The following is a 24,343-nucleotide window of genomic DNA, read 5'->3' on the forward strand; positions in this document are numbered from 1 at the left end:
CCTTGACTGGCCATGTTTCTCATCGAAGTCACTCAAAATCCCATAATATTATATCCTCCGAGCAAAAGGTTATTGCATGGCTCATCCTGAGACCTTAAAACTGTAAAATAAAATAAAAACCTTCATATAAGGTTTTTTTTTTTACAATAAAACACTGGTTAACAGGTTCCTTAAAGTTTAGTGACCAGAAAAAAATTTGAAAAAAAATGTCTATGTGGTATTAAAGGTTCTATATAATTTAAAGAAAACATGTGGACTATGTTATCCAATTTAAAGATCATATAGCAACCTTCTTTACTTATTTTGAAATAATTATAAAATAACAAAAACAAAGATTTAAGGTTATCTGTAATCAAACCATTCATAGTCTCATATCATATTACAAATACAACATAGAATACATTGTATAACCTTAAAACATACTGTTATTCCTTTAAAATAGCATGTCAAACCCAAAAATCAGTAAAACATTTATTTAATAGTGAATTAAAAAAAATACAAACTGCAATCACAAATAAGTGCGTAACACACTTGTCAACTGCAATCGCTCACCTAAATTGAGATGTAATATCTGCTCTTTTACAATAATAACAAACTCCAGCAAGGACAACTTCTAAAGGGACTACACATTTTCAAATCAAGTTTTTTGTTTTCAAAAATATACTTCAAAAGGCAGTCTAAAACATTTTTACGTTAAAAAGAATAAGCATGCAGGCTTGTCACTCTTACCTTGCCTCTGGAAATAACCACAGAGATGCCAAACTTGTTTCTCAAGGTCTGAGATTTTGTTTCCTTGTTAATTCTGAGAAGATTTTGTAGGTGGATCATTTGACGTGTCTTTGTGCAGGTCACCACAATAACATGACTGCGTGTGGGTCACCTGCTAAACAAGTTTGATTCGCTCTATTATTTCCTTGTTCTCTTGTGTAAAGAGAACATAGAAGAGCAGTGATTCAAATAAAACTGAAAGTATAGGCCATATTACTAAGAGGTAAATCACATCTTATAAAAAAAACTTGCATCTTATGGATACAGACAGAATAAACTTAATAGCAAACTTCTTCCGGCTTTGTCTATATTTGTCTCTATAAATTCAACAAAATGCTGCCATATTTGAACTGCTGTTAAAAATTTGCTGTTTGTATAGTATACAAGTACAAAAAAGCATTTCATGCATTTAGGAGGAGTATAAAAGCTGTTATCGTCATTGCATGCTTGTATGTTCACGCTTATCAGTATCTGTGAAAGGGATCATTTGATAATTGTTCAACAGAATTCATCAGATTCCTTTGTGCTGAGAAAATTGACGTAAAGTCAAGAGGAGGATTGTGCCCATTCAAATGAACATTGAAGTTAAAATATAAGGGATAATAATAAGGGATATATTAGTAGTATTTCTAAACTGCTTTATACAACACTGATTGTGTCAAAGCAGTGGTACCTAGCTAAACAGGTGATAATAAAAAAATTATTAATTTTATGAAGTTTCATCGATGTAATCAAGTTCAGGACATTAAGCAGTTTTGTTGTAGTTTTTGTCAGAGTAAGTACAATATTATCAGCACATAAGCAGCAAAAATCAACAGCCATGAATCAAATTTCAGGAGAAGCCAATCAACTTTGAAGAAGCTAATTCATTATCAACAACATTCTATTATCCAATCAGCTTAAGATCAAGCTTCTATAAATAGTCAAACAAGTCATACAGTACCTCTGTTTTCTTGATTTCAGCATCCCTTCACCACACTATTAAACATGATACCTCATAAATCTAATGGGAAAGCGTGAATGTGAACACATGAAAATTCTGGTAAATCTACTCAAGAAATTCTAGTCCTAACAGAAAGATGTCAGAACAAAGTGCACTGTAATTTGTTGCGTATAGGGATGTGTGACTTTTGCCAAGTGCTTATGATGACCCCTGTTGATTGTATGTAAAAGTATGTGAAGGAAAGAACTGAACTATGAAGCTATATAAAAGATGTTTGCTTGGTTTGACATTTACAAGTAGATCAGGTGCAGGTAATTGTCTTGGGCCTCTTCAAAACAAAAGTGTTTTTCTTCTTTAAGGGTGACCCCAGAACAAGAGCCTGGAGCCTCAAATCCAAACTGATTCTCACTGATTATAATGAGGAGAACAGTATGTGAAAACAGCGGTGTCATTTTATGAACATATTAGACAAAACTAGCCAATTTGCAACCTAACTGGTTTTAAGGTTTACAGTGGTTTGGAAAAGTCAAGGTATTATAATCGCAAAAATGTTGTTATACCGTTTCTAAGGTATAATGCAGAGGTTTTTTTTGTTTTTAAAAATTTTTGTAAGGAAATCTGTGTTTTTGAAGCTAATGAAGATAGTAGAAGCCAATGGTTTATTTTAATTATGCAGCCTGACATGTTTACTGTTCCAAAATATTATACATTTTTCCTAAAAGGTAATATATATTGTGTTAAATGGGGAATTTTTTTTTGTTTGTTTTTTTACCTAGACATTTTTACTAGGACATGTTTTTACAGCAGTAAACACAATACTGTGATACCGTGAAACTTTTATCCAAGAGTATCATCCCATCAGAAACTTAAAGCCCATGCCTAGACTAGTTACTACAAAATTGTGGCAAACTGTACATAAAATCCCTCTATAACAACAGTGATCCCCAGCAAAATTGCCTCTTTTGTTTCCTCGTTTGTATATCAATTAACATTAAACTATACAATAAGATAATTACTGTATAAATGTATCCACTCACTTTGAAAATCCGAAAATCATTTTATTTGAACTTTTAATCTCTAAAACTGAATTCTGTATAAAAGGCGTGCTATGTAAAGCCATCAAAACAAGAAGCCCAACGATAAGATCCAAACAGACGGCATTCTTAATTCAAAACTATTTTAGTTGCGCAACCATTTTCTTACGATTATACAAGCTGGCTGTAAAATACAGAAATAGCTCCAAATGGCGACGCAGGAACTTTTTTTTTGATGAAATCAAGCATCGATGTTGCCCATGATTAGAACTGATTTGCCACTTATTTTATTTTTAAATATTTCATAAAAGACTAAAACAAATAATTTTAATCAGTTGTTTGCTTATGATAATGCCATATATATGATATGGTCATTATCAGTTACTGAAAGTTTGATATCATCAAATTAGAAGCCCAGTACTTGTGTGACCAGAATAAAAACTAAGTGAAAGTGTAAAGCAGGGGTGTCAAACTCAGTTCCAAAAGGGCCGAAGCCCTGCACAGTTTAGTTCCAACCCTGCTCCAACACACTTACCTGTAGGTTTCAAACAAGCCTGAAAGACTCAATTAGTTTGATCAGGTGTGTTTAATTAGGGTTGGAACTAAACTGTGCAGAGCTGCGGCCCGTTTGGAACTGAGTTTGACACCTGTGGTGTAAAGGGTCATCAATTCAACTAAAATCACTGGTGTTGAGCAATTATTTTCAGACTACTGACATAGACGTAAAGTTGCTCCTTAATATAATTTCATAAAAGTATTGTTAGCAATTTCTGAATAGTGAAATCATATTACCAATGACCATCAAAGTATAACACTGTTTACAATCAAATAAATAGAGCTAATGCTGTTTTCATATAATATTTACATGTGATTTCAGACCAAATATTCAAAGTAGCATGGTAAGCAATATAGGGAGTGTGTCACAAGTTGTCACTGAATGAATTTGCCAATATAAAACCAATTTTACCTCAATACTAATGACAGCCAAAGGGAGTAAATACTAGTATTGGTCCACCAACTGTAAGAATGATGACTCTGGGGGTTGAGGATCCATTTGCAAGCTTTTATTTACATGCAGCAGAGTGACACACTAAATTACAGAAACACTTACTATGCAGTATGATTTAGTATGGAAAGCATCCAGGCATTGCTCAGGGAACACTGGGGATATTTACAGGCAAGATTCCAGGCTAATGTATGTGCAGGCAGCATCACAAACGAAGAAGTGGGCACCGCTAACACAGACCTACTGTAATAATACAAGAAATGTCCGTAAGGGAAAGCAAGACCACAATATTTTGATATGAGCCAGTGCGTGTGTTTACCGCGTGTGGTACATACATACCTCCAACAGGTGCCAAGCGCCAAGTAATTAGCACCAGGCACGTGGTCTAGTCCAGAGAAGTTAGTTTTCAGACGATGATGAGGGCCTCTTCTGTTTGGTAAAGGGATATGCTGAGATGGGACCAACCATGTAAGGAAACCTGCAAAGCTGCTACTATTATTAACCAACAATACATCAAATGTGCATGTTGAGCTTACGTTTCATTACCGAGCCCACTTGTGAAGTATTCACATAACACCTGAAAGGAAATATGATCTATTTTATCTCGTCAAACTCGATGAAACTGCTTCATCTGAACTTGAGCCAAGCACGCTTTGTTGAGCATTTTGTTTTTCCCCGCAGGCAAAAGCTAAAGAATGCTGCATTGTAAGCATACAGCCGTATGACGGGTACATAACAGGCTGTCAGCATTAGCTCTTATGCTATTCGATGACACTGACCCCACATTTATAAATATTAGTTGGCCCAAAATACGAATAACGCTACTCTTTGTTTGTTTATAAGAAACACGCCCATATACACCTACACGCGCAATAAGATATTTTTTTTTAATTACTTGCAGGGGTCCATAATGGCAGTGAACATTGCTAACAGTTTAGCTTTTTACATGCCCGTATATTTTCAAGTATTCATGGCTTGATAAACTTGCTCCAACTTCCAGCTTATCTGAGAAACTTATCTAAGAAAAAAAACAAGGCCGCACTGCTGTCCTTATTATGGTGGGATGTAGTTTTATCGTGTGTTTGTTTTTAATTGTGGTAGTTTACAAAACGTATGTGTACATGAATGCGTAAAAAAAATCAACAAACACGCAAAACACAACCTGACGCGCGCTTTGTCGCGAAAACGAGAACAAAGTCGCGCGTATGGATTCGTGTAATGAACAGGTAATGAAGAACTCATTGCAAAACAGGTAACTTGTTAGGACGTTTTGCCTTGTACTCTTTAGCACACAATATAAAATTATGAATATGAACATTGATTATTTTTTATTTAACGTTTTATGAATTTTATTTTACACGAGTTCAATGTACAGCAGATTGCTCTATTTTTTTTAGAATAGTAAACTGGATTGTGGTTAAGTGCACTCAAACACTACGCCTAAGGGACTTGTAATATGCAACTAGGCCTACTACAACAGCAATTGAGTTTTTTATGTACGTTAGCCTACTATAGTGTTGTTCAAAAATCATATGATTTATTATTCATTAGGGTTGTCTTTTTTAAGGAGTTGTTTTGATTTTGCACAATCAAACAGCAGGGGTAAAATCTCCAATCAAATTATGCCTTTCCACGGAATAAACTGATAATTGCATTGAAAAACACATTATACATATATCATGTATATTTCAAAAGCACATGCTAATTGCTATTCTCTCCCAATAGATATTGCGGCAAAAGAAAGAAGAGGACATTAGAACAATAACAACAGGGTGAGTAAATGGTGGCTTTTTTTGTCATTTTTGGGCGATATTTTTTATTTGGTGAAAAAACAAATATAACCCACTTTTCTAGACCTGCTAGTGGGCCTATCATCACCATTGTTATGCTAGGTAACATCGTTTGTTTTCGATGGTGCTTCTTTTAATAATGGTTAAGTCGATGGCAATTATCTCAACATGTTGATGGTGGTTCCGTGTTGTTGGTGGCATTAAACTAAAGACATTTTTTGTGCAGGATTAAAATGTTCAGATGGACAGCATCCATAGTACCAGCTTTGAATCATTAGAACAAAAATATTCTTATCCAAATATATATAGGAGACCATAAGCAGTACATTTAAATGGAAAGTGCTGAAACTTAATTGTGTTCTGGACATATTTAGGCCTAGTATAATATCATTCAGTTCATTTTTATCTATATAGCGCTTTTACAATGTACACTGTCATTCTAATAATGATGGTAAACTTCCTTAATATATTCAGCCGCTTACTCAAAATATTTTGTGCCAATATTAAGTTGGTTTCTTAGTCAATGGCGCCCCCTCCTGGTTGAAACATTATTGTCAAGTGTCTTGGTTTATTGTCCGGTTATGGCCCTGGTTGAATAATTTCTAGTAAATAAATATGTATATACCATGTCAGAGTTTATTTGGTACTAATTGCAAACAAAAAAATAAGAAATCACAAATCCAAATAAAGCTGCCTGATTTTTAGTTTTTTTTCTACTAATTAATATAAATGGAGGAAAACTAGTTATGATTCATACTCTTCTTTTAATATGCATGAAAATACTGGAGGGATCTGAACACCGGGGTTAACAGTATATTTTGTGTACATGTTGGTGGTTGTGCACATGTATTTTCTTTCAGAAAAACATTAAACTCATGTCCAAAGTACATTTATGTAACCGACCCACACAGCTCTTATGTATGATTACTAACTCTTTATTGTGTATGCATTTTCTTTCTTGTAAAGTAGGCTGTTTTGATAGTTTGATGGACACATTTTGGTAATAAAATACAAATATTTTTGCTGATTTGAAAAGTAATCTACATTAAATGTGTATTAATGTCTCTATTTCACAGTTTTTAATGCTATCTATCTATCTATCTATCTATCTATCTATCTATCTATCTATCTATCTATCTATCTATCTATCTATCTATCTATCTATCGCTATAACATTAAATTAATATTTTTTCATCAGGCTATTTTAATTTTTAATGACTCAAATTGCTGTATTTAAACCACTTATTAATGGTTGGTTTGTCTAACTTGAAATATTGTTTAATTAGTTTAATGTGATTTCATGATTTCCTTTAACTTCAAAATGTTTAGCTGTTTGTGAAAGTATATTTTTTAGACATTTGTAGTTTATTGTACCTTTACTATGCTTCTCAATGACGTATGTCAGTTAAAATCACTTCCAATGTATTACTTCATACCTAAAGGCTCTTAAGTCAAAACTTGATAGGAATTAGATTTTTCCCTGCTAGTCACTGTTTTTGTGAAAAATAATTAGTATTGAGAAAAAAAAAACATGGGGGAAAAATACAGCGGCAACAAGTGAAAGTTCGTGAACCAGTTGCAGAATTAAAAAGATCACACAAAAGGCATGTTGTTTTATCTCAAGCTTCCTAATGCTGCTCTCTTGCAATTTTTCTCACGCACTCTCAAAGCAGCGTAAATTTCAGTACTAGCGAGAACATTTGTGAGCAAGCTAGATAATTTGAGTGTAAACACAAAACAGCGTATTTGTGATATTATGCGAAAAAAATTTGCAATCTCCAGGTGCTCCGGTTCCCCCCACAGTCTAAAGACATGAGATATAGGTGAATTGGGAATGCTAAAATTTAACATAGTGTATGAGTGTGTGTGTGAATGAGTGTTTATGGATGTTTTCTGGCTGGAAGGGCCAGAAGGGCCGCTGTGTAAAACATATGCTGTATAAGTTGGTGGATCATTCCGCTGTGACGACCCCAGATTAATAAATGGACTAAGCCAAAAAGAAAACCAATGAATAAAGGGTTGTTTGTGGTTGCATCTGCATTAGAAAACAGTACAAGCTATTTAAAAGTTGTAATCACTGAACTTGCGTCACGGTAGCACAGTGGGTTCACCTCACAGCAAGAAGATGGCTGGTTCGAACCTCGGCTGGGTCAGTTGGCATTTCTGTGTGGAGTTGAAATATTCTTTCTGTTTGCATGGATTTTCTTCGGGTGCTCTGGTTTCCAGTCCAAACACATGCGCTATACAGTAGGTAAATTGGGTAGGCTAAATTGTCCGTAGTGTATGTCTGTAAATGAGTGTGTCTGGATGTTTCCCAATGATGGGTTGCAACTGGAAGGGCATGCTGCATAAAACATGTGCTGGATACGTTGTCTGTTCATTCCCCTGTGGCGACCCCAGATTAAAAAAAGTGACTTAGCTGAAAAGAAAATGATTGAATGAGTCACTGAATTTATTTTATCGCGAAGCTCTAGAAATGGATTCCTAGTTAAGTCCACATTATTCTCGTGTAGCCAGACTTCGGGAACTTTGGCCACTTTGAATGGTCAAAGACCATTTGCCTGACAGGTTACCCACCAATCACTTTTCGTTTTGTGCTGCTTCATGTTTAGGGGTGTGGAAAAGTTCCCATAATAATAGCACTCAACTGATTGCATTTATCAATGTTTGTTAAAGTTTACAATGACCACTTATCAATATCCTTAAAGATCTGTCAGTAAAATGTAAAAGAAATCACAAGCGCTTGCATAGATGCAGACTAAGTAAACATCGCAGCTTTTTTATCTGATCAGACTTGTTTTTATAAGATTGCTCCACACTTAACTCCTGGAATTCTTGATTATTTAAACCAATCAGAGAACAATTTGAGGATCTGCTAAAGCATTTACAGAAAGTGTTCCATATGCATCAGTTGTTTAGCCACAGGTCCGTAGATGGTCCTTGGCTTGATGTCTGAGGCTGCGATCCACTCAAGTACACATATACATTTGTGGTCCTTGACAACTGTCTGTTGTAAAATAACATCTTCAATTTCTGTCTTAGGACAACTCAACACCTTAGTTGTTTAGGTTAAGCCAAGCAAAACCAGTCATGTTTAGAACACAATGTAAGAGTCTTTAATGCAGCTGTAGCTAGGATTGACGGCTCTCTGGCCATCGAGAAGGAGGAGGCGGAGAACTGAATAACTTTAAATAATTTTAATAATGAAAATATACATAAACAACTGGCCAACTCATAGGGGGAACAGAAAGTATGACAAACATAAACTATCCAGGCCTGGTCCTTTCTCGTCTTCCTCTGTAGTCCCTTCTCCTTTTGTTCTTCAATGAGACTCGAGACCAGTGAGATTATAAGAGTTTGATTACAGATGGCAGCACAAATACATGCAGGCCTAAAGGCCTAAAAGATGCACCAAAAAACTTTTTTCAAATTGAAACATGGTAATAATAAAAAGTAATCATGTCATTCAAAATGATACATTATATCAATTATGTCAAAATTATATATCGTATAAATGACGTCATTGCTTATTGGAAAGCAATCGTTGCAGAAAAAGGCATGTCAAATGTATACAAGTGCTTAAATTGTTTGTTTTCGACCGGACAATTTAATTGATCCAGCAATAGAAAAAAAACAACAAAAAAAAAAACAGTAAACAGGAAACACAGAAAAAATAAAAAACTTACTTAAAGGCACAATATGTTTTTTCATCATTAAAATATCCAAAAGTCACTTGAATAGTCTTATGTATTTTGTTGACTTATGTACTTATATTATACCAAATGTTTTGAAGAATCATACTATCCAAAGAAATAAGCATTTTTAATTACTGATAAGGACTGTGTCCTGTGATTCTGTGTTAATGACATCTCACACTCTCAATTTCTTGTTTGTTTTTATATGAAATAGGAAAACACCAAAAATGATGTATTTAGAATTTTATTGGAGTGCAATTAACAGGTTGACTTTGGCATAATAAAAGCTCAGCTGCTTTCACGCCAGATCATGCTCATCTCTCAACAGCAGTTGCTTGAGTCTCATTTTGCCTCTGTTCTGTTCTGTCAAACTTCAACTCTCTGTTTCACCATGAGAATAAATATTAAATACTTTAGCTCATCCATGAACATGATTTTAGCAGCAGTCCTGTGGAACTTAATGAAGACCACAACTCCCATGATACCACACACAGCCTTCATTTGATGTGAACACCCTCTAGTGGTGAAAACTACATATTGCGCCTTTAAGGAAATGCAAAAGCATTCAATAATTGACAGTTTCACAGTAGCATTTGAAATTGATTATAACAAAGAAGAAAACCAAGATGTAGCCAACGGGAAAATAATTCTGATTTAAAGAAAACAAAAGGCCTCTGTCCAATGAAGCATTATTTCTGAAATTTTGTGTAAAATTGCAGCTCCATTGATAAATAATATACATAGAGAAATAGTACATTTTCTTTAAATTCAATTATTCATTAGTTTATATACATTGACCTTTTTTTTACATTTACATTTTAAATTTTATGCTAGATATAGATTAAATGATCATTAATTTTGATCATATTTCTCAACTTTGGAGCAAATGTTTGATAAAGAATGTAAAAATATAAAATAAATATTAATTCAATATAAAACAGTTTTCAAAAACGAATGATTACGGGCCCAACATAACATTTTGCTAAATAAAATACAAAATGTAAAAATAATTCTTTCAAGATTGCAGCTTTCTTGCAGTTTCTGTCTACATTCCTGTAATAGTGTGTGATATTGTGCTAATATACATTAAGTTGTCAAAAAGTATTATAGTAAACACTGTATATTTCATTACAATGTATAAACTATAGAGCAAAATATGAAACCATAGACTTTTTATAATGTCCTTACGATTATATGTTGTGGGCCGGTATAAGATTCTGATGGTAACCTATAAAAATATCACGGTTTTATGGTATTGTGATTACTGCTATGATCTGATTACTGCTACATTTAAAATATATATATATATATATATATATATATATATATATATATATATATATATATATATATATATATATATATATATATATATATATATATATATGTTTAAATGTCTAGGGTAAAACACAATAACTTTTTCCCCTTTTAAGACAATATATTTTATTTTAAGAAACATTTAAAATATTTTGGAACAGTAAACATGTCAAGCTAAATAATTCAAATCAATCATTTACTTCTGCTGTCTACATTAGCTTCAAAAGCTTCTTTCTAATTTAAATGACATCTTTGGATATCTCTTCTGCTGGAGATAAAAAAAAGTAAAAAAAAAAAAAAAACCTTACATATACCTTAAAAAGGGTCATCGTCCCATGCTTATTAAATATATTGTCATATTGCACAGCCCTAGAAGTGCTGCATTCTTAATAAATGCCGGTAGTGCCATTGCCGTTACATATTATGCTCTGTGCTGAGCACTATTTTAGAAGCTTTTAGAGTTGGAGAAGAGCTTACATCTAAGCGATTTTTAGAAGAGCACTTGCATTTTTAGCACAAAAAAGTATAATTTGCAGTCCTTAATCACAGAACTCAAAATATATTAAAGAACAAATCATACTGTGAGCTTATTTTCAGACTAATCATCACACAAAACAGTAACAGAAACTGTAACAAAAAAAAACAGTAACAGAAACTGATGTCCTTTAGGTGTCTACAGCTGAATATGAGCCGCTCACGCCCTCTGAAGTAAATCTCGAGGTATTGTTGGGATCCGACACATTGTAGACATCTGCAAATAATTACACACGTTATTCACAGAAATTCACACTGTCTAATGTCTTCACATTAATTAATTTAGCCAAATGCAAAACTATATTAATGATTCATGTTCTAGAAAATATCTTGTTGGATTTATGTTATCTTACTCCTCCGTGGTCCCCTTTGTCCAGCTGAAGATGATGCTCCTCCACTGGTGCTCTGTAAGGAGATAATCAATCAAAATCAGCATCATTGTAAAAGTCAGTGTAAAACCTTTAAGCATTGGTTTAATATTAATAATTAAAGTCTTTCAGATAAGCATGTGTGTCGTTACAGAATGGAATTTACCTGGGTAATTCGGGAAGTGAGTTTATCTATTTGCAGTTTTCCTCGTAATGCCTCTCGAACCTGCAATCAAAGATTGGCATTATTATAAAAATGGCCATGCTCTTGTTGCGGTGTCTTTATTACTGCTAGGCCAAATGTAAGTGGTTATTTATCTTATGTAATGTAATGTAATGTGTATTTATATAGCGCATTTATTGTGTATGGCCATACACCCAAAGCGCTTCACAATCATGACAGTGAATCTCTCTACATCACCACCAGTGTACTAGGATTTTTAATGACCACAGAGAGTCAGGACCTCGGTTTAACCTCTCACCCGAAAGACGGCGCCCACTGACAGTGTAGTGTCCCCTTCACTTTTACTGGGGCATTAGGACTCACACAGACTACAGGTTAAGCGCCCCCTGCTGGCCTCACTAACACCACTTCCACCACTTCCTTATCATAATAATGATAAAAATGTTCAATATTCAGTATTGTATGTTCACATGTTTGGTGGGAGCCTTGTAAAAAGCAGGAAAATATATCATAAATTTGTGTAAATAAGCCCTGCAGGGGGATGTGCTGTTTATTGTTTGTGCTGCTGTTTGTTTTTTTTGTAATGTGTGGCTTAATGTAAAGCATATGATAGCAGATCTTTGCTTTAAATGCAAAATCACAAAGGTAAATGGCTTTAGTAAAGCTCTTTACAAAGTAAAAGATGTAAACCCATACCTTGGCGTCTAAAATGGTTCCAAACAGCAAAATAAAGAATCCCTATTAAAGGAAAATGTACATAAACATGGTTATTTGTTGCCATTTTGAATTGATTGCACAATTTTAAATTCAGAAAATTGACATTCAGGGCCAGATTTACAAAACAAGCCAAATTAGAGTGCAATGCATTTTCATAATGTCTAATAGTGCATAAACCTGAGTAGATTACAGTAGGTAACAAGAAGCAGAGCCGACCATTATAAAGTGCATGCCATTTACTAGAATTCAGGTTCAGAATAAGCTTTAACATGCTTTTTAAGTTAAAATGACTATCACAAACTTTAGTAAATCAAAAGTGCCATGTCCATATGTTTTCAGCACTGTTTCACTATGTGTCTTCAGTAATTGCTGAGTCGTTTTGATTGCCAACAGTGGTTTGCATTAACACAAGCAGTTTGTGAAATCTGGCGCACAATCTATACATTACACAAATTCTAAGCTTGCTACAAAAATGTTTTTTATAGAGACAGATAATGATACCTGGAATGCATTGAGGAGTGTAAACAACACATGGACGCCTAATGCACTTGACAGCATGGTTCCAATTCCAAATCCCCATGTTAGACCAAAAAGAGGAGTCAAAAAGGCCACACATCGGACAACGACAAAAAAGGTATTTTTCTCACTTGGTTGAGTTGCGGCACCAACTCCAGTACCTAACATTTTGTACAGAACCACAACCAAAACCACAAGGTTTATGGCTACAATAGTGAGAGCTGGAATCACAAATGCCAGCAGAGCCCTGGATTCATTCCAGTTCAGCCAGCATGCTTGTTTGGAAACATAATTCTGAGGTCCAGCTGTTGATGCAACAGTAATGGATGCTATGAGCAAAGGTGCGCCATAACCGACGGGGAAGGAAATGGCTATCATTTTGATCCTTGACATTTGGCCAAATACCATGACTGTCATGTATAAGAGAAGCATTCCTGAAATTAACATCCAGAAGAAAACAGCGAGGTAAAAAAAGTGTATGAAGAAAACCACTGGACTGCAGCGACCCACGGGGGTTGGCTTTTCTAGGTCTGAGATTGCAGCTCCAATGATAAAACAGACGTTTGCGATGAGCAGAGAGAGGGCAATGTTGACTAAGGAGATATGTCGCATGTAGGAGCTTACAACTGTAACACCTCTGGCTGATGTCACTGATCTCCAAACGATAGCTTCAATTATAAGGCATAAAACCAAGCTGATCATCGAAATTGTTACGCCAATGTAAGTTATATAGGCTAAGATTAAACTGTCAAGGATAAAAGGTGACATTAGAATTGAAAAAGAGGTTGTGTGGTTGCATTCACATGTAATTATGCCAGAGTCATTTCCTACTTGCTTTACTTCACATCCAGTGGAATCCCATGCGCTGAGGTTAAAGTTCCAAAAGACACACTGAGGATTTCCCAAAGACTGATTAGTAATGTCAAACGCAAAAGATATGTTGTTAACTGTTTTATCAACTTTAACAACAACCACATCTCCATTGATACGCTGATCTGATATGTCACTGCTGTTATTATTAGAAATATTACGCGTTGGAAGGATATTGTCAAGAGTTGTGAAGATTATGATCGTTGCTGTAGTCGGCCCAAAAACCTGTGGTATCACAATCTCAGTTGTTGAGTTTGACAGTGTTGATGTTACACTCAATGAGCTATTTACTGTAGTTCTGCTCAGCTGAATGGATGTTAGATTGACCGTAAACTGATCTATGAGACGGTCACTTATAGTTTCAGTGGCTTTCAGAAGTTTAATGTTGGTGTTTTCTGTGGTGTTGTCGTTGTTCAGAGTGTTCCATGTCTCAGTGCTATTAGTTGACACAATGATGTCCAATGTTTTTAGGAAACTCTGGTATGAGAAGGATAAATAGATGGAAAATAAGTTTATGAAGTCATTTGGATACTGTTATAAGACTAATAAAATAGGGTATGATAATATATGCTATATGAATCAGTTTAATTCATGATGGTAGTGAGAGTAACTTTGCACAACACCACTATGCCCACTAAATCAGCTCTAGCATATCTTAATTAGATATCTAAATAAAAACTCACTTCAATACATAAAGCATAAAAAAATCTACAGATTTAATTGTAGAATCAAAAGTGAATATACATACGTTCATCACTGGCGGACCGATGAGTGCTGTTTGTGCCAGATTAGCAATTTGTGAAAGTATATCCACAATTGCTTTGACAGTAGCAGCAGACTGAGTTATATTAATATTATTCTGCTCTGTGGCAAAACTGAGGTTAGACAGGAAACTTGGAATCTGTCCCACTTGCAATACCTAAATGACAAAGTGCAAAATATAAATGTTGAAATAATATGGAGCCAAGTGGATATATGATTGTAAATACATGATCAACTGATTACCGGAATTTGAATAAGTAAATCACTGATAACCCCAAGTATACAGTTTTCTTTTATTGGTCTCCAGGCCTTTGAATCACATTCATAAGTTATGATGCCTTTTGTGCCAGTTGGACAGATTCCATTCCTCTGTTCATTTTGATTTCCAAGTCCAAGTTCTTCATTTTGACAGTCATATTCTGGAAGAGTATTTGATAATCATGTTCAGACAGAAACAAAAATGTGCATTGCACAGAAGAGACAGAAATAGCAACTATGGCCAAATTAAAAAATGAATTAAAGCAATCAAAACCAGAAGGTGTGCTTCATCATTTGAAAAACAAATCTGGCCAAAATGTGCATTAATATACAATAATAACAATAATGATTCCCTAAATTTATATAGTGGTTTTCTGGACACTCAAAATACATTTTTAAGGGGAATCTCCTCCTCCTCCTCCAATGTGTAGCATCCACTTAGGTGATGCGACTGCAGCCATATTGCACCAGAATGTGCACCACACATCAGCTGGTTGGTGGAGAGAAGAAGCCAATTATGACATGGGGATGGTTAGGAGGCCAAAAGGCAAGTGGGCAAATTTGGCCAGGACGCTGGGGTTAAACAGTTTTTAAAGACCACAGAGAGTCGGGATCTCCGTTTTATGTCATATCCAAAATACAGTGCTCACTGAGCAGCATGAAGTCCCCTTCACTATACTGGGGCATTAGGACCGACACAGACTGCAGGTTGAGCCCTGCTGGGCTCACTAACATCACTCTCGACAGCAACCTAGCTTTCCTTTAGCTGCGTCCCAAATCGCATACTTATGCACTATTCTACGCCATTTTATAAACAGTGTAAGTAGTGTGTCCAGGGCTGAAAAGGAGTCAGATTTTACAACATATGATAATTTTACAACATATGATAATTCCCCCGGGTCCTACGTGGCTTCTTACCTCACTTATTGGTTAAGTCCACCCCTAATTACTGTATAGCTTCAAAGAAGTTACCACGCTGGTTAAGAATAAAAACAAAACGATCCAAGGATGGCAACTCCTTATAAATATTTTAAATAAAAAATACACCAATAACTCAAATTGAATATTTGCATGGGGTCTAGATGAATAGTAACTGCACAAGAGTAAAAAGCTATTTAATGCTGTAAAGGGTAAAAAAATGAAGACTTACGTTGATCAGTATTCTTCACTATGACACTGCTCTGGCTATAACCGTATATGAGTAGTGCTGGTAGACCCTTAAGACGACATGTAAAGGTTTGCTCCTGCGTACAATTTCCAATTTGACTTGCGTAGTTTAATGTGATACCGTCTGCTGCAGATTCTGTAAAAAAATAAATAAATAAAAAATACTAAAAAACATGATCGATTTTCAAATGATAATTCAAAACATGAAGGTTTATAGGTCACCCAGAAATGAAATGCACTCTCACCAAGTGGTTACCTTAATGAGTTTTCTCCTATGTTGAACTCAAAAGAAAATATTTGGTAGAATATTGGACACTGGCAGCAACTGTCCATCAAACTGTCCACCAGTTTACAGCATTATTTAAAAGATCCTTCTTTGTGTTCAACAGAAGCAAAGAGCATAGAATGACCAAGAGGCGACACTCAATAGAATGTTCCATTGCAACAGCAGCACCCAGCAACAGTACTGAGATCCGCCATTTTGGAGTGAAATCGATCAGCTGTCCATTAAATCTTATTGCTGTCGCGATGGCGAGCAGCTGCTTTGTTTTTTATTTATTTATTTAAAAAGCGCATTAAAGCTAAGATACAACCTGAAAGACGACAATACAACACTTACTATCACAATCATCAGAACTTTTAATAGTCTGTTTTACTGACTTATAATATGCTGTTGTTCTATTGGAGTTTTCATTCCAAAATGGCCGCCGCGCCCTCTAGTAGCTGTTTCCCAAATCACACTAGAGTGTCGCCTTTTGGTGATTCTATGCTCTTTGACAGAAGTAAGAAACTTAATCATGTTTGGAACAAGTGAAGAGAGAATAATTGACTAAATCATTTTTGGGTGAATTAACCCTTTCTAAATTTTGAAAAACAATGACTTGAATGAACAACCTGAAACTTGTACTGTTTCACCCTGGACCCACTCAATACTGTAGCCAGCATCAACAGAACATTTCAAGACGCTGCTCCCAGGACATTGAACAACACGGTAATTATTACCCACATTGATATTGGGAAGTTGTTTAACAGCAATGTTTTGCCACTGAATGTAAGGTATTGTGGTCCTTTGTGTGATGCATGAATATTGACCTGCAGAAGCACAAAAAAAAAATACAAAATTATTATACTTTATTCTTCCTTTATTGAAATATGTTTCTTAGGATGGAAGAACTATACTTTTTATTGCTCTAATATTTTATAAATGAGTGAATGATTTTTCATTAGTCCATTATGTTTAAGTACTTTTGGAATGATTTTATCAGCTATGCCATTTTTACTTCGTATTGTACATTCACACCACATTGTATCGAAATATGCAGGTGTAGATCAATATAGTGACACAAAATTCAAACTTTGGCACAGTTTTACACCACTGTAAAAGTCATTAGTCACTTTACAAAAAAAGGTGAGCACACCTATTGTAACATTGGACTGTTAAGCTGACTTAATTTTTATGAGTTTGCACAGTACTTTTACTTACAAAACTTTTGGGTTAGGATTATTTAATTTTAGTAAAGTCAACTAATCACTTTTTATAGTGAGTACTATGCTTTCAATTAGTGCCATGTAAAATGTGAAAAATAAGACCAAGATAAAAGTCATATCACTCACCACTGTTACTTTCAGTAACACTGTTCGCTGTGAGAGTGCGGTTGTCGCTTGAAAGTGAGTACTGATTTTTGTCAGGATCTTTGTTATTCACTTTCCATGTTATTTGTCCTTGTGCAAAGTCCGGCTGTGTACATATTAGCTCCAGCTTTTGCTGAGGATAAACTTGACCCGTTATGAAGTCTTTTTGATCTGAACATAAAAAACATAAAGTTCACTTCATCTTACAACAAACTAAACCCATATAACATAATAAACAGGATGCATTCAAGACATGTGAGGGGTTTAAAATTAGGCAGGAAATATCCTTACCACTTTGAGCAAAAGCATCTGCAGCTAAAATTATTCCTTGTGCCTGTAGTGAGCTGGAAAGAGCTGCGTTTGCTGATGAAAAATCAAGGTTACTAGATGTTGCACTTATTGTGTAGTCTGCAAATACACTACCAGGCCTGTGGAGGAAACACAAAACACAAGACACTATATTTGATAGAAAGTAAATAGGAAACAATGCTTGGAAAAATAGGAAAATGGTAAAGGTAAATCATACCTATAGGCATTAACCTTCACAGACTTACTAACGTAGCCTTTTAAATTAGAAGAATAACTTGAGTCAATCTGTAAAAAGAAAATATATATTATATATATTACCATATTATTTTTTCAGAACTATTTTTCACAAAAAAAGAACAAATATATAAGAAATAAATAAGAAATAAAACAAGTATGGAATACTTACAGATGATTCAAGCTTTCCCGATAAATCTTTGAAAGTCTGGGTCGTAGAGTCAGCAAGATTTGTGTCAAAAGTCTGATCCATTTTTAATGACATTGTAATAACTGTAAAACAGTATTTTTAATGTGCATTGTATCCAAATATATTTCTGCAGCAGTTCTCAATATTAATATTAATCACAAAATATACTCATAGGATGGATAGATTTAATAGTCAAAAACAAAAATATTAAAATAAAATATCTGATCAAATAAACAAGTGTTAAAGAGACTCTTAAACTTGTTAATAAAATGTTACAAAGTGTGTGCAATGATAAACCATAAATACTGAACAATTAAATCAAACTTTAAGAGTCAATAATAATGATACAGTAAATTCAAACTCTGTCAACAACACAAATTATGATAAACAAATATGAGCTTTCAAGTAAGCAACTAACCATCGTTGTTCAAACACACTGCAACATTACAAAAAGTTGAATGACTACATTACCCCTATGCTAAAAAAATCTTTCAGATGGGGAGCTAGTGGGTGGGATGCACAAGAAAAGAAACCAAGCCACTCTGGCAACATCCTTACATCCTTTTTTTTTAATTTACAATCTTCTCACTGCTACTATACATCACTAATTTTTGCATGTGTTGTTATTATGTCCTCTGGCGCAAGACTGCAACTCTGCATAAGACGTTTGGCCAGAGGAGATATAGTCATGCCCAACTGAGCCTGGTTTCTCTTGAGGTTTGTTAATTCTTCACTTTCTCCAATTGGTGAAGTTTTTTCCCCGCCGCGGGATCTGTAGAGCTGCACATCGGTAGACTGCTCTTCAGTGTTTGGACTCTCATTAGTGATTTTTAAACCACACTGAACTTAGCTAAACTGAACTGAACTTAAACTCTGAAAACTGAACTGACACCATTTCAATTTACTATGATCTTCTATGTGAAGCTGCTTTGACACAGTTTACATTGTAAAAGCGCTATACAAATAAAGGTGAATTGAATTGAAGTGACAAGGGTGCCGTATAGATTCCTTGACTGTTTACAATGGATTTTGCTCACGCTCCTATATCGTCTCTCGTAACTAATCGACCATCAAGTGTTTTTTTTTCAGAGGATGTGATGCACTGTGTTTGAAGTAATTAATCTGCTGTTATTACTGAAATGTGTATATTCTACACAAAGTGTGAAGCAGATTGGTTAGTTCTACTTGCGTGAATCGCAGTGCACACGTGGCATTCAGAAAAGTTTAGATGTTTTCAATTACATAGTTAAAATATGCATAGTCCAAAGATATATAGATTAGATTTCGCATACAAACCTAGAGCATGTGTCAATAGTGCCACCACATTTTTACAGTGCTCCCAGAACAATGTCATTAAACCGGGCTAGTCAAGACTAAAACCAATATAAAGATGCTGGACCTTTGCGCTGTGTATGGGTGTAGTAACAAGCAAACTAAGAAAACAGAGCATAGATGCACAATATTTCATAGGTAGGATTACGCTTTTTACATTTTTGTATGTTACAAACTTTCGTGCTAAACAAGTATTAATTATGTAACAATCTCTTACTGCTCTGACAAGACAAAGTAGCACCAACTAGCACTAAATACTGGGCTTATGCTAGTTTTGTTGAATAAAATCAGCAAACAATGTAAATGAAATATGACAACAAGATACAGCAGTGATGTATTATTGTCGGCTAAGTGAACAAGACGCTCACAACGAGGATTCATTCACAATTGAATTAGATCAAATGTAACAAGTAGGGAGGATAATACATTTCCATGCACGCAAACAAATGCTCTTACTGTTATTATGGTCTTAAATTATAATTTTCGTAATAAAAAAAAAAAAATTTGCATACTGGCCACCAGGAAAACTCGGATCATAGATATATGTGTATATATATTTGGCTCTGAATGGCCAGTGCTGCACTGCACCTTGGGCCCACATACATTTCAAAGGAGCTCTATCCTGTACTAAAATGGCAGCTCTATTGATGCATTCCCTCCAATAGACAAAAATAGTGTAGGTGTAAATCTCTATGGTGCAAGTCGCGTGCCTCCATTGGAAATGGCAAACTGACACGATTAGCTTGTTTTCACTGCTTCCAAGGCACGCGCTTAGCAGCCACATCGCGCTCACTTCATACTAAAACTACATACCAAATCTTTTTTAGCGATATTGTCAATGCTGTTCGGTCAGTAAATTTTGATAACGATTTTATCGCCCAGCCCTTGTTTTTTGTATATCTCTCAAAAAAAAATTGTTTTTTTCAAAACTTAAACTTGTCTGGACAAACTATGTATAATATATCAACTTGAATTTTCAAGTGTGAATTTCAAAACTGGTGTGACAGTTACAGGGTTAAAATGTTTATGGATCTACACTTGGCTTCTCTATGGAAAAAGTAACAATTTACTGTGTCAATTATTGGGTCTGTTTATCTTTACAACCCATGTTAATTAACAGACTTGGGGCCCTATCATACATGCGGTGCAAGACGCAACACAATTGTTGTTTGTTAGTTTCAGATCGGTGCAAGAGTCGTTTTGACGTTTTGCGCCACACTGTTTAAATAGCAAATGCATTTGCACTCATATGTGCGCCCATAGGCATTTGGTCTATAAAAGAAGGCATGTTGAGGCACATTGCTGGAGCGTTGTTATTTTGAGAAACTATAATAGATGTGCAATAGACCAGAACAAAGCCAGTCTAAAGTCCAGCGCAGAGCGTGTTAGTTGTGCGCCTTGCTCACACATTGCTTAATACGGATAGGATGTACAGCATTACAAAAATATCTTTACATATGAAAAAGAACTAAAATATTAATTATATATATATATGATAAGGATATATGTAGGAAATAAATATAAAGGATTAAAATATTACAAAACATATTTTCTAGAAATAGTTAGAAATAGTTTTGAAACTAATCTTTGCGCTTAAAGGAAATTAATTATTTAAAGGCTAATTGACGTCTGTGCATACAACACGTTTCCCTATCCACGAGAGTGAAAGTAAATGATGAGGAGGCTCATCTATCATTCTGGCGCTGCAGATGCTCTGTTTAACTGTTTTCTTGATAGTGAAACGCTCAGTTTTTACACTTACGAAATCCGTCATGTAAATAGCTAATGCATTATGGAGCGATGCAACCGACTCTTAAAGGCAATGGGACATGAGACTCTGATTGGTTTATTCTCAAAACACACCTATAACTTATTAAGAAAATAAGCTTAACCCTTTTAGACCATGCGCCATGGCGCAAACCATCATTAAAATAGCAAAAGTGGATTCCCACACACCCTTATTGCTTTTGCGCCCTGTGACTTTGCACATGGATTGTCAAAATAGAGCCCCTCGGTGTCATATAAAAAGGCATTGTCTCTAATAAAACACCTGTGAACATTCTTAGGCATGCATTGAATCATGAAAGGTTTAAGCAACACAAATAGCTAATATTATTCTTCATCATCAGCATTAGATTCTCAGATATAGCTTGGATATTATTGGTTTATACCTTTTGTTGCAACTGTGGTCGTTGTTGTCGTTGTTGTCGTTGTTGTTGTTGTTGTCGTTGTTGTTGGCTGTGTTGTTGTTGTTGTTGTTGGCTGTGGTGTTGTTGTTGTTGCTGTTGTTGGCTCTGGTGTTGTTGTTGTTGTTGTTGTTGTTGTTGTTGTTGGCTGTGGTGTTGTTGGCGTTGGCTGTGGTGGTGTTGTTGTTTGGGGTGTTGTTTGGGGTGTTGGTTGGGGTGTTGGTTGGGGTGTTGGTTGGGGTGTTGGTTGTGGTGATGGTTGTGGTGTTGTTGTTGGTGCTGTTGACACTTATTTTGTTGATGATGTTAAAGTGGTGGTACATGTGAAGAAAAATAACATGGCTTGGTTGCAAGATTCTACATTTAAACTATGTATTCAGGTTAAAAGGCTGACAAATCAGCATTTAATGCTCTATAAAAAAAGTATCTGATGTAATAATTTACTAAATACAGAACATACCTGTACATGTGTCATTACTGCTGACTAAGAGATTTGAATTTGCCTGAGTGAATCCATTCAAACATGAGCAACTATAACTTCCTATTTTATTGTTGCAGATGAAATCTTTCTTTATACTTTGTTGTATAAATTTGTTTTACCAGTTGTGTCAACATCATCACAAAAATGTTTACATTCTATGAATTACCTTGCTGGCAAAGTGACCCGTTTGAAGGGAGAGTTTGAATGCATCCACAAGTGCCTCCTACAATGCTATCACACACCTGATAGGTCGTGCAGGTGCTACTGGGCCAAACATGATTCGCCTCACATTTGCAATCAAAGCCTGTTCCATTCAAATCACACACTGTAACAGAATGGCATGACAGTACAGTAATACATTAATGGTTACAATATACATATAAATAAAATATATATAAATAAAAATTTAAGATTTGCAAACACCAAGATGCGCATTTAAACATTTTTTAAAGTGATTTAAGACCCACAACACAATATTTTTCAGCGAATTTAAGACTCTTTAAGTCCTAAAATATAGAACATAGAGTTTGAAATTTAAGACTCTTTAAGACCCCGCTGACACCCTGGAATTAGTTAAACGTTACTCGGGTTATGTTTTGTTTCGTGGTTCAGATACGTGTCCTTCTTGTACACGTCCACAAGAAGGCAGTGCTTGTTTATTCAGATCACAGCAAGCCACTGACCTGACCCCAATCAATACAGTTTTCAGAAGCAAAAGTAAGAAAAAGTGCACTGCAACAATTTTACTTTGATTTTACAGCGCTCTATATCTCTTTTGTAGAACCGTACTTCACCGGTGCACTCTGCACCGAAAGTACAACCCCATACAAAGTGAGCTACTATTTGCATTCCTATTTGGTTGCCATTAAAAGACACTGGTACATTGTGTTGTGGTATTTATTTGGAACTGCATAAACACAACCATTTATTCATTGATGTTATGTTACGGTAAATAATATTAGTGTTGAAAGGAACAACATTCGTTGGTGTCGTACTGCCCCATAGCATTCATTTTTCCTAGAAACAATTGTCAAGTTTATGTTAAGTTCATTTTTCACAAAAATGTAAAAGCATGTTTTTCAAAATGTACCTGTGTTGCATACCTCCCTGCATAGTTGTTGTAAGGTTGGGGGGTGGTTGGTTGGGGAAGATTATGTTTAATTTTTGTTTTGTTATCATTTTACGACTGTTGTTTTTTTCTTCTTCAGTTTTTTCGAACATCGAATTGTTAAAATGTAAGTTTTATGTTTTATTTACCACTGAATGTTCGTAAATGTTTCTAATTATAAAAATTATTTAAACCAATAATTGTAGAAAGGTTAGTTGTTTTAATAAATAAATAAATAAATAAATAAATAAATAAATAAAAAAAAGGAACCATGTGGGGATGTTAAAGAATGTTCTGTGTTGTGTTTGCTCTTACCTGTCGTTATGTTAACAGATAAGAGATTTATGATGCTCAGAGTGTAAGGCAGTGGGATTCCTGTGAGGAGATTCCTTAAGCTGCTCATCGGGTAATCGCTAAACAAATCTATTTCAATGTCACTTTCATACACAAAAACTGGTGCTGAAGGAAAACAAACAGAAGAACGTCTGAGAACCTTACTATATTAAAACAGTAATCTTGAATGTACAACAGAACTCCATAGCATCTCATTTATTAAATTAACATGTTTCAATGTTATTTGAAACAGCATTAGGAACAATTAATTCTAAAAAAGAATAATACATGATAAATGAATGAATGAACTTATATTCCATATCCTCATCACATACATGTGTCCTGTTTGTTGTTTTACTGGGCATACCTTTTGTTGTTGGAGTTGATGGAGTTGGTGTTAATGGAGCTGTTGCTGTCAGGAAAAAAAAAACTTGGTTTGAAAATTATAATTTTAATTTCTTATGCCTAAAGTAAACTTTTTTTATCTTGTCAATGACACTGACAAATCACAATAGGAATGTTCAAATCGATACATGACAAATTATTTATTTGTAATTTATTTTATCTATTTATTTAAGCTAATGAGTTACACAAATCTAAATACCTAAC

General features: G+C 34.8%; 2 protein-coding genes and 1 long non-coding RNA gene across 7 annotated transcripts in view; 1 reads left to right on the top strand and 2 right to left on the bottom strand.

Annotated features, from left to right (window-relative positions):
* The window catches only part of adgrf3b (adhesion G protein-coupled receptor F3b), a 671,400-nt gene that overhangs the window by 184,962 nt on the left and 462,095 nt on the right, over positions 1-24,343 (bottom strand). The window lies entirely within an intron of this gene.
* adgrf6 (adhesion G protein-coupled receptor F6) overlaps positions 1-24,343 on the bottom strand; it is a 180,486-nt gene that overhangs the window by 140,360 nt on the left and 15,783 nt on the right. The window contains exons 16-32 of one of the 2 annotated variants that reach the window (XM_087298452.1): positions 24,102-24,146; positions 23,717-23,860; positions 22,460-22,618; positions 21,798-22,100; positions 18,277-18,377; positions 18,088-18,155; positions 17,853-17,989; positions 17,544-17,732; positions 16,824-17,021; positions 15,913-16,065; positions 14,748-14,923; positions 14,491-14,661; positions 12,858-14,219; positions 12,336-12,377; positions 11,622-11,681; positions 11,441-11,492; positions 10,659-11,304 (exon numbers count right to left, since the gene is read on the bottom strand). In XM_087298452.1, the coding sequence (XP_087154578.1) occupies positions 11,219-11,304; positions 11,441-11,492; positions 11,622-11,681; positions 12,336-12,377; positions 12,858-14,219; positions 14,491-14,661; positions 14,748-14,923; positions 15,913-16,065; positions 16,824-17,021; positions 17,544-17,732; positions 17,853-17,989; positions 18,088-18,155; positions 18,277-18,377; positions 21,798-22,100; positions 22,460-22,618; positions 23,717-23,860; positions 24,102-24,146 (3,446 nt within the window). In that variant the 3' untranslated portion in view covers positions 10,659-11,218. Of the gene's footprint in view, position 1; positions 101-729; positions 11,305-11,440; positions 11,493-11,621; positions 11,682-12,335; positions 12,378-12,857; positions 14,220-14,490; positions 14,662-14,747; positions 14,924-15,912; positions 16,066-16,823; positions 17,022-17,543; positions 17,733-17,852; positions 17,990-18,087; positions 18,156-18,276; positions 18,378-21,797; positions 22,101-22,459; positions 22,619-23,716; positions 23,861-24,101; positions 24,147-24,343 lie in introns of those variants that run through there. The other variant, XM_087298451.1, reaches the window with a different exon arrangement.
* LOC141379381 (uncharacterized) overlaps positions 4,144-24,343 on the top strand; it is a 100,234-nt gene continuing 80,034 nt past the window's right edge. Inside the window, exons 1-3 of one of the 4 annotated variants that reach the window (XR_015518823.1) lie at positions 4,299-4,809; positions 5,477-5,523; positions 12,842-14,303. This is a non-coding gene — a long non-coding RNA (uncharacterized LOC141379381). Of the gene's footprint in view, positions 4,220-4,298; positions 5,004-5,476; positions 5,524-12,841; positions 14,304-24,343 lie in introns of those variants that run through there. The other 3 variants (XR_015518820.1, XR_015518821.1, XR_015518824.1) reach the window with 3 other exon arrangements.

Source organism: Danio rerio, chromosome 20 (genome assembly GCF_052040795.2).
Source record: "Danio rerio strain M-AB ecotype USA chromosome 20, GRCz13ab, whole genome shotgun sequence".
Classification (NCBI taxonomy): domain Eukaryota; kingdom Metazoa; phylum Chordata; class Actinopteri; order Cypriniformes; family Danionidae; genus Danio; species Danio rerio.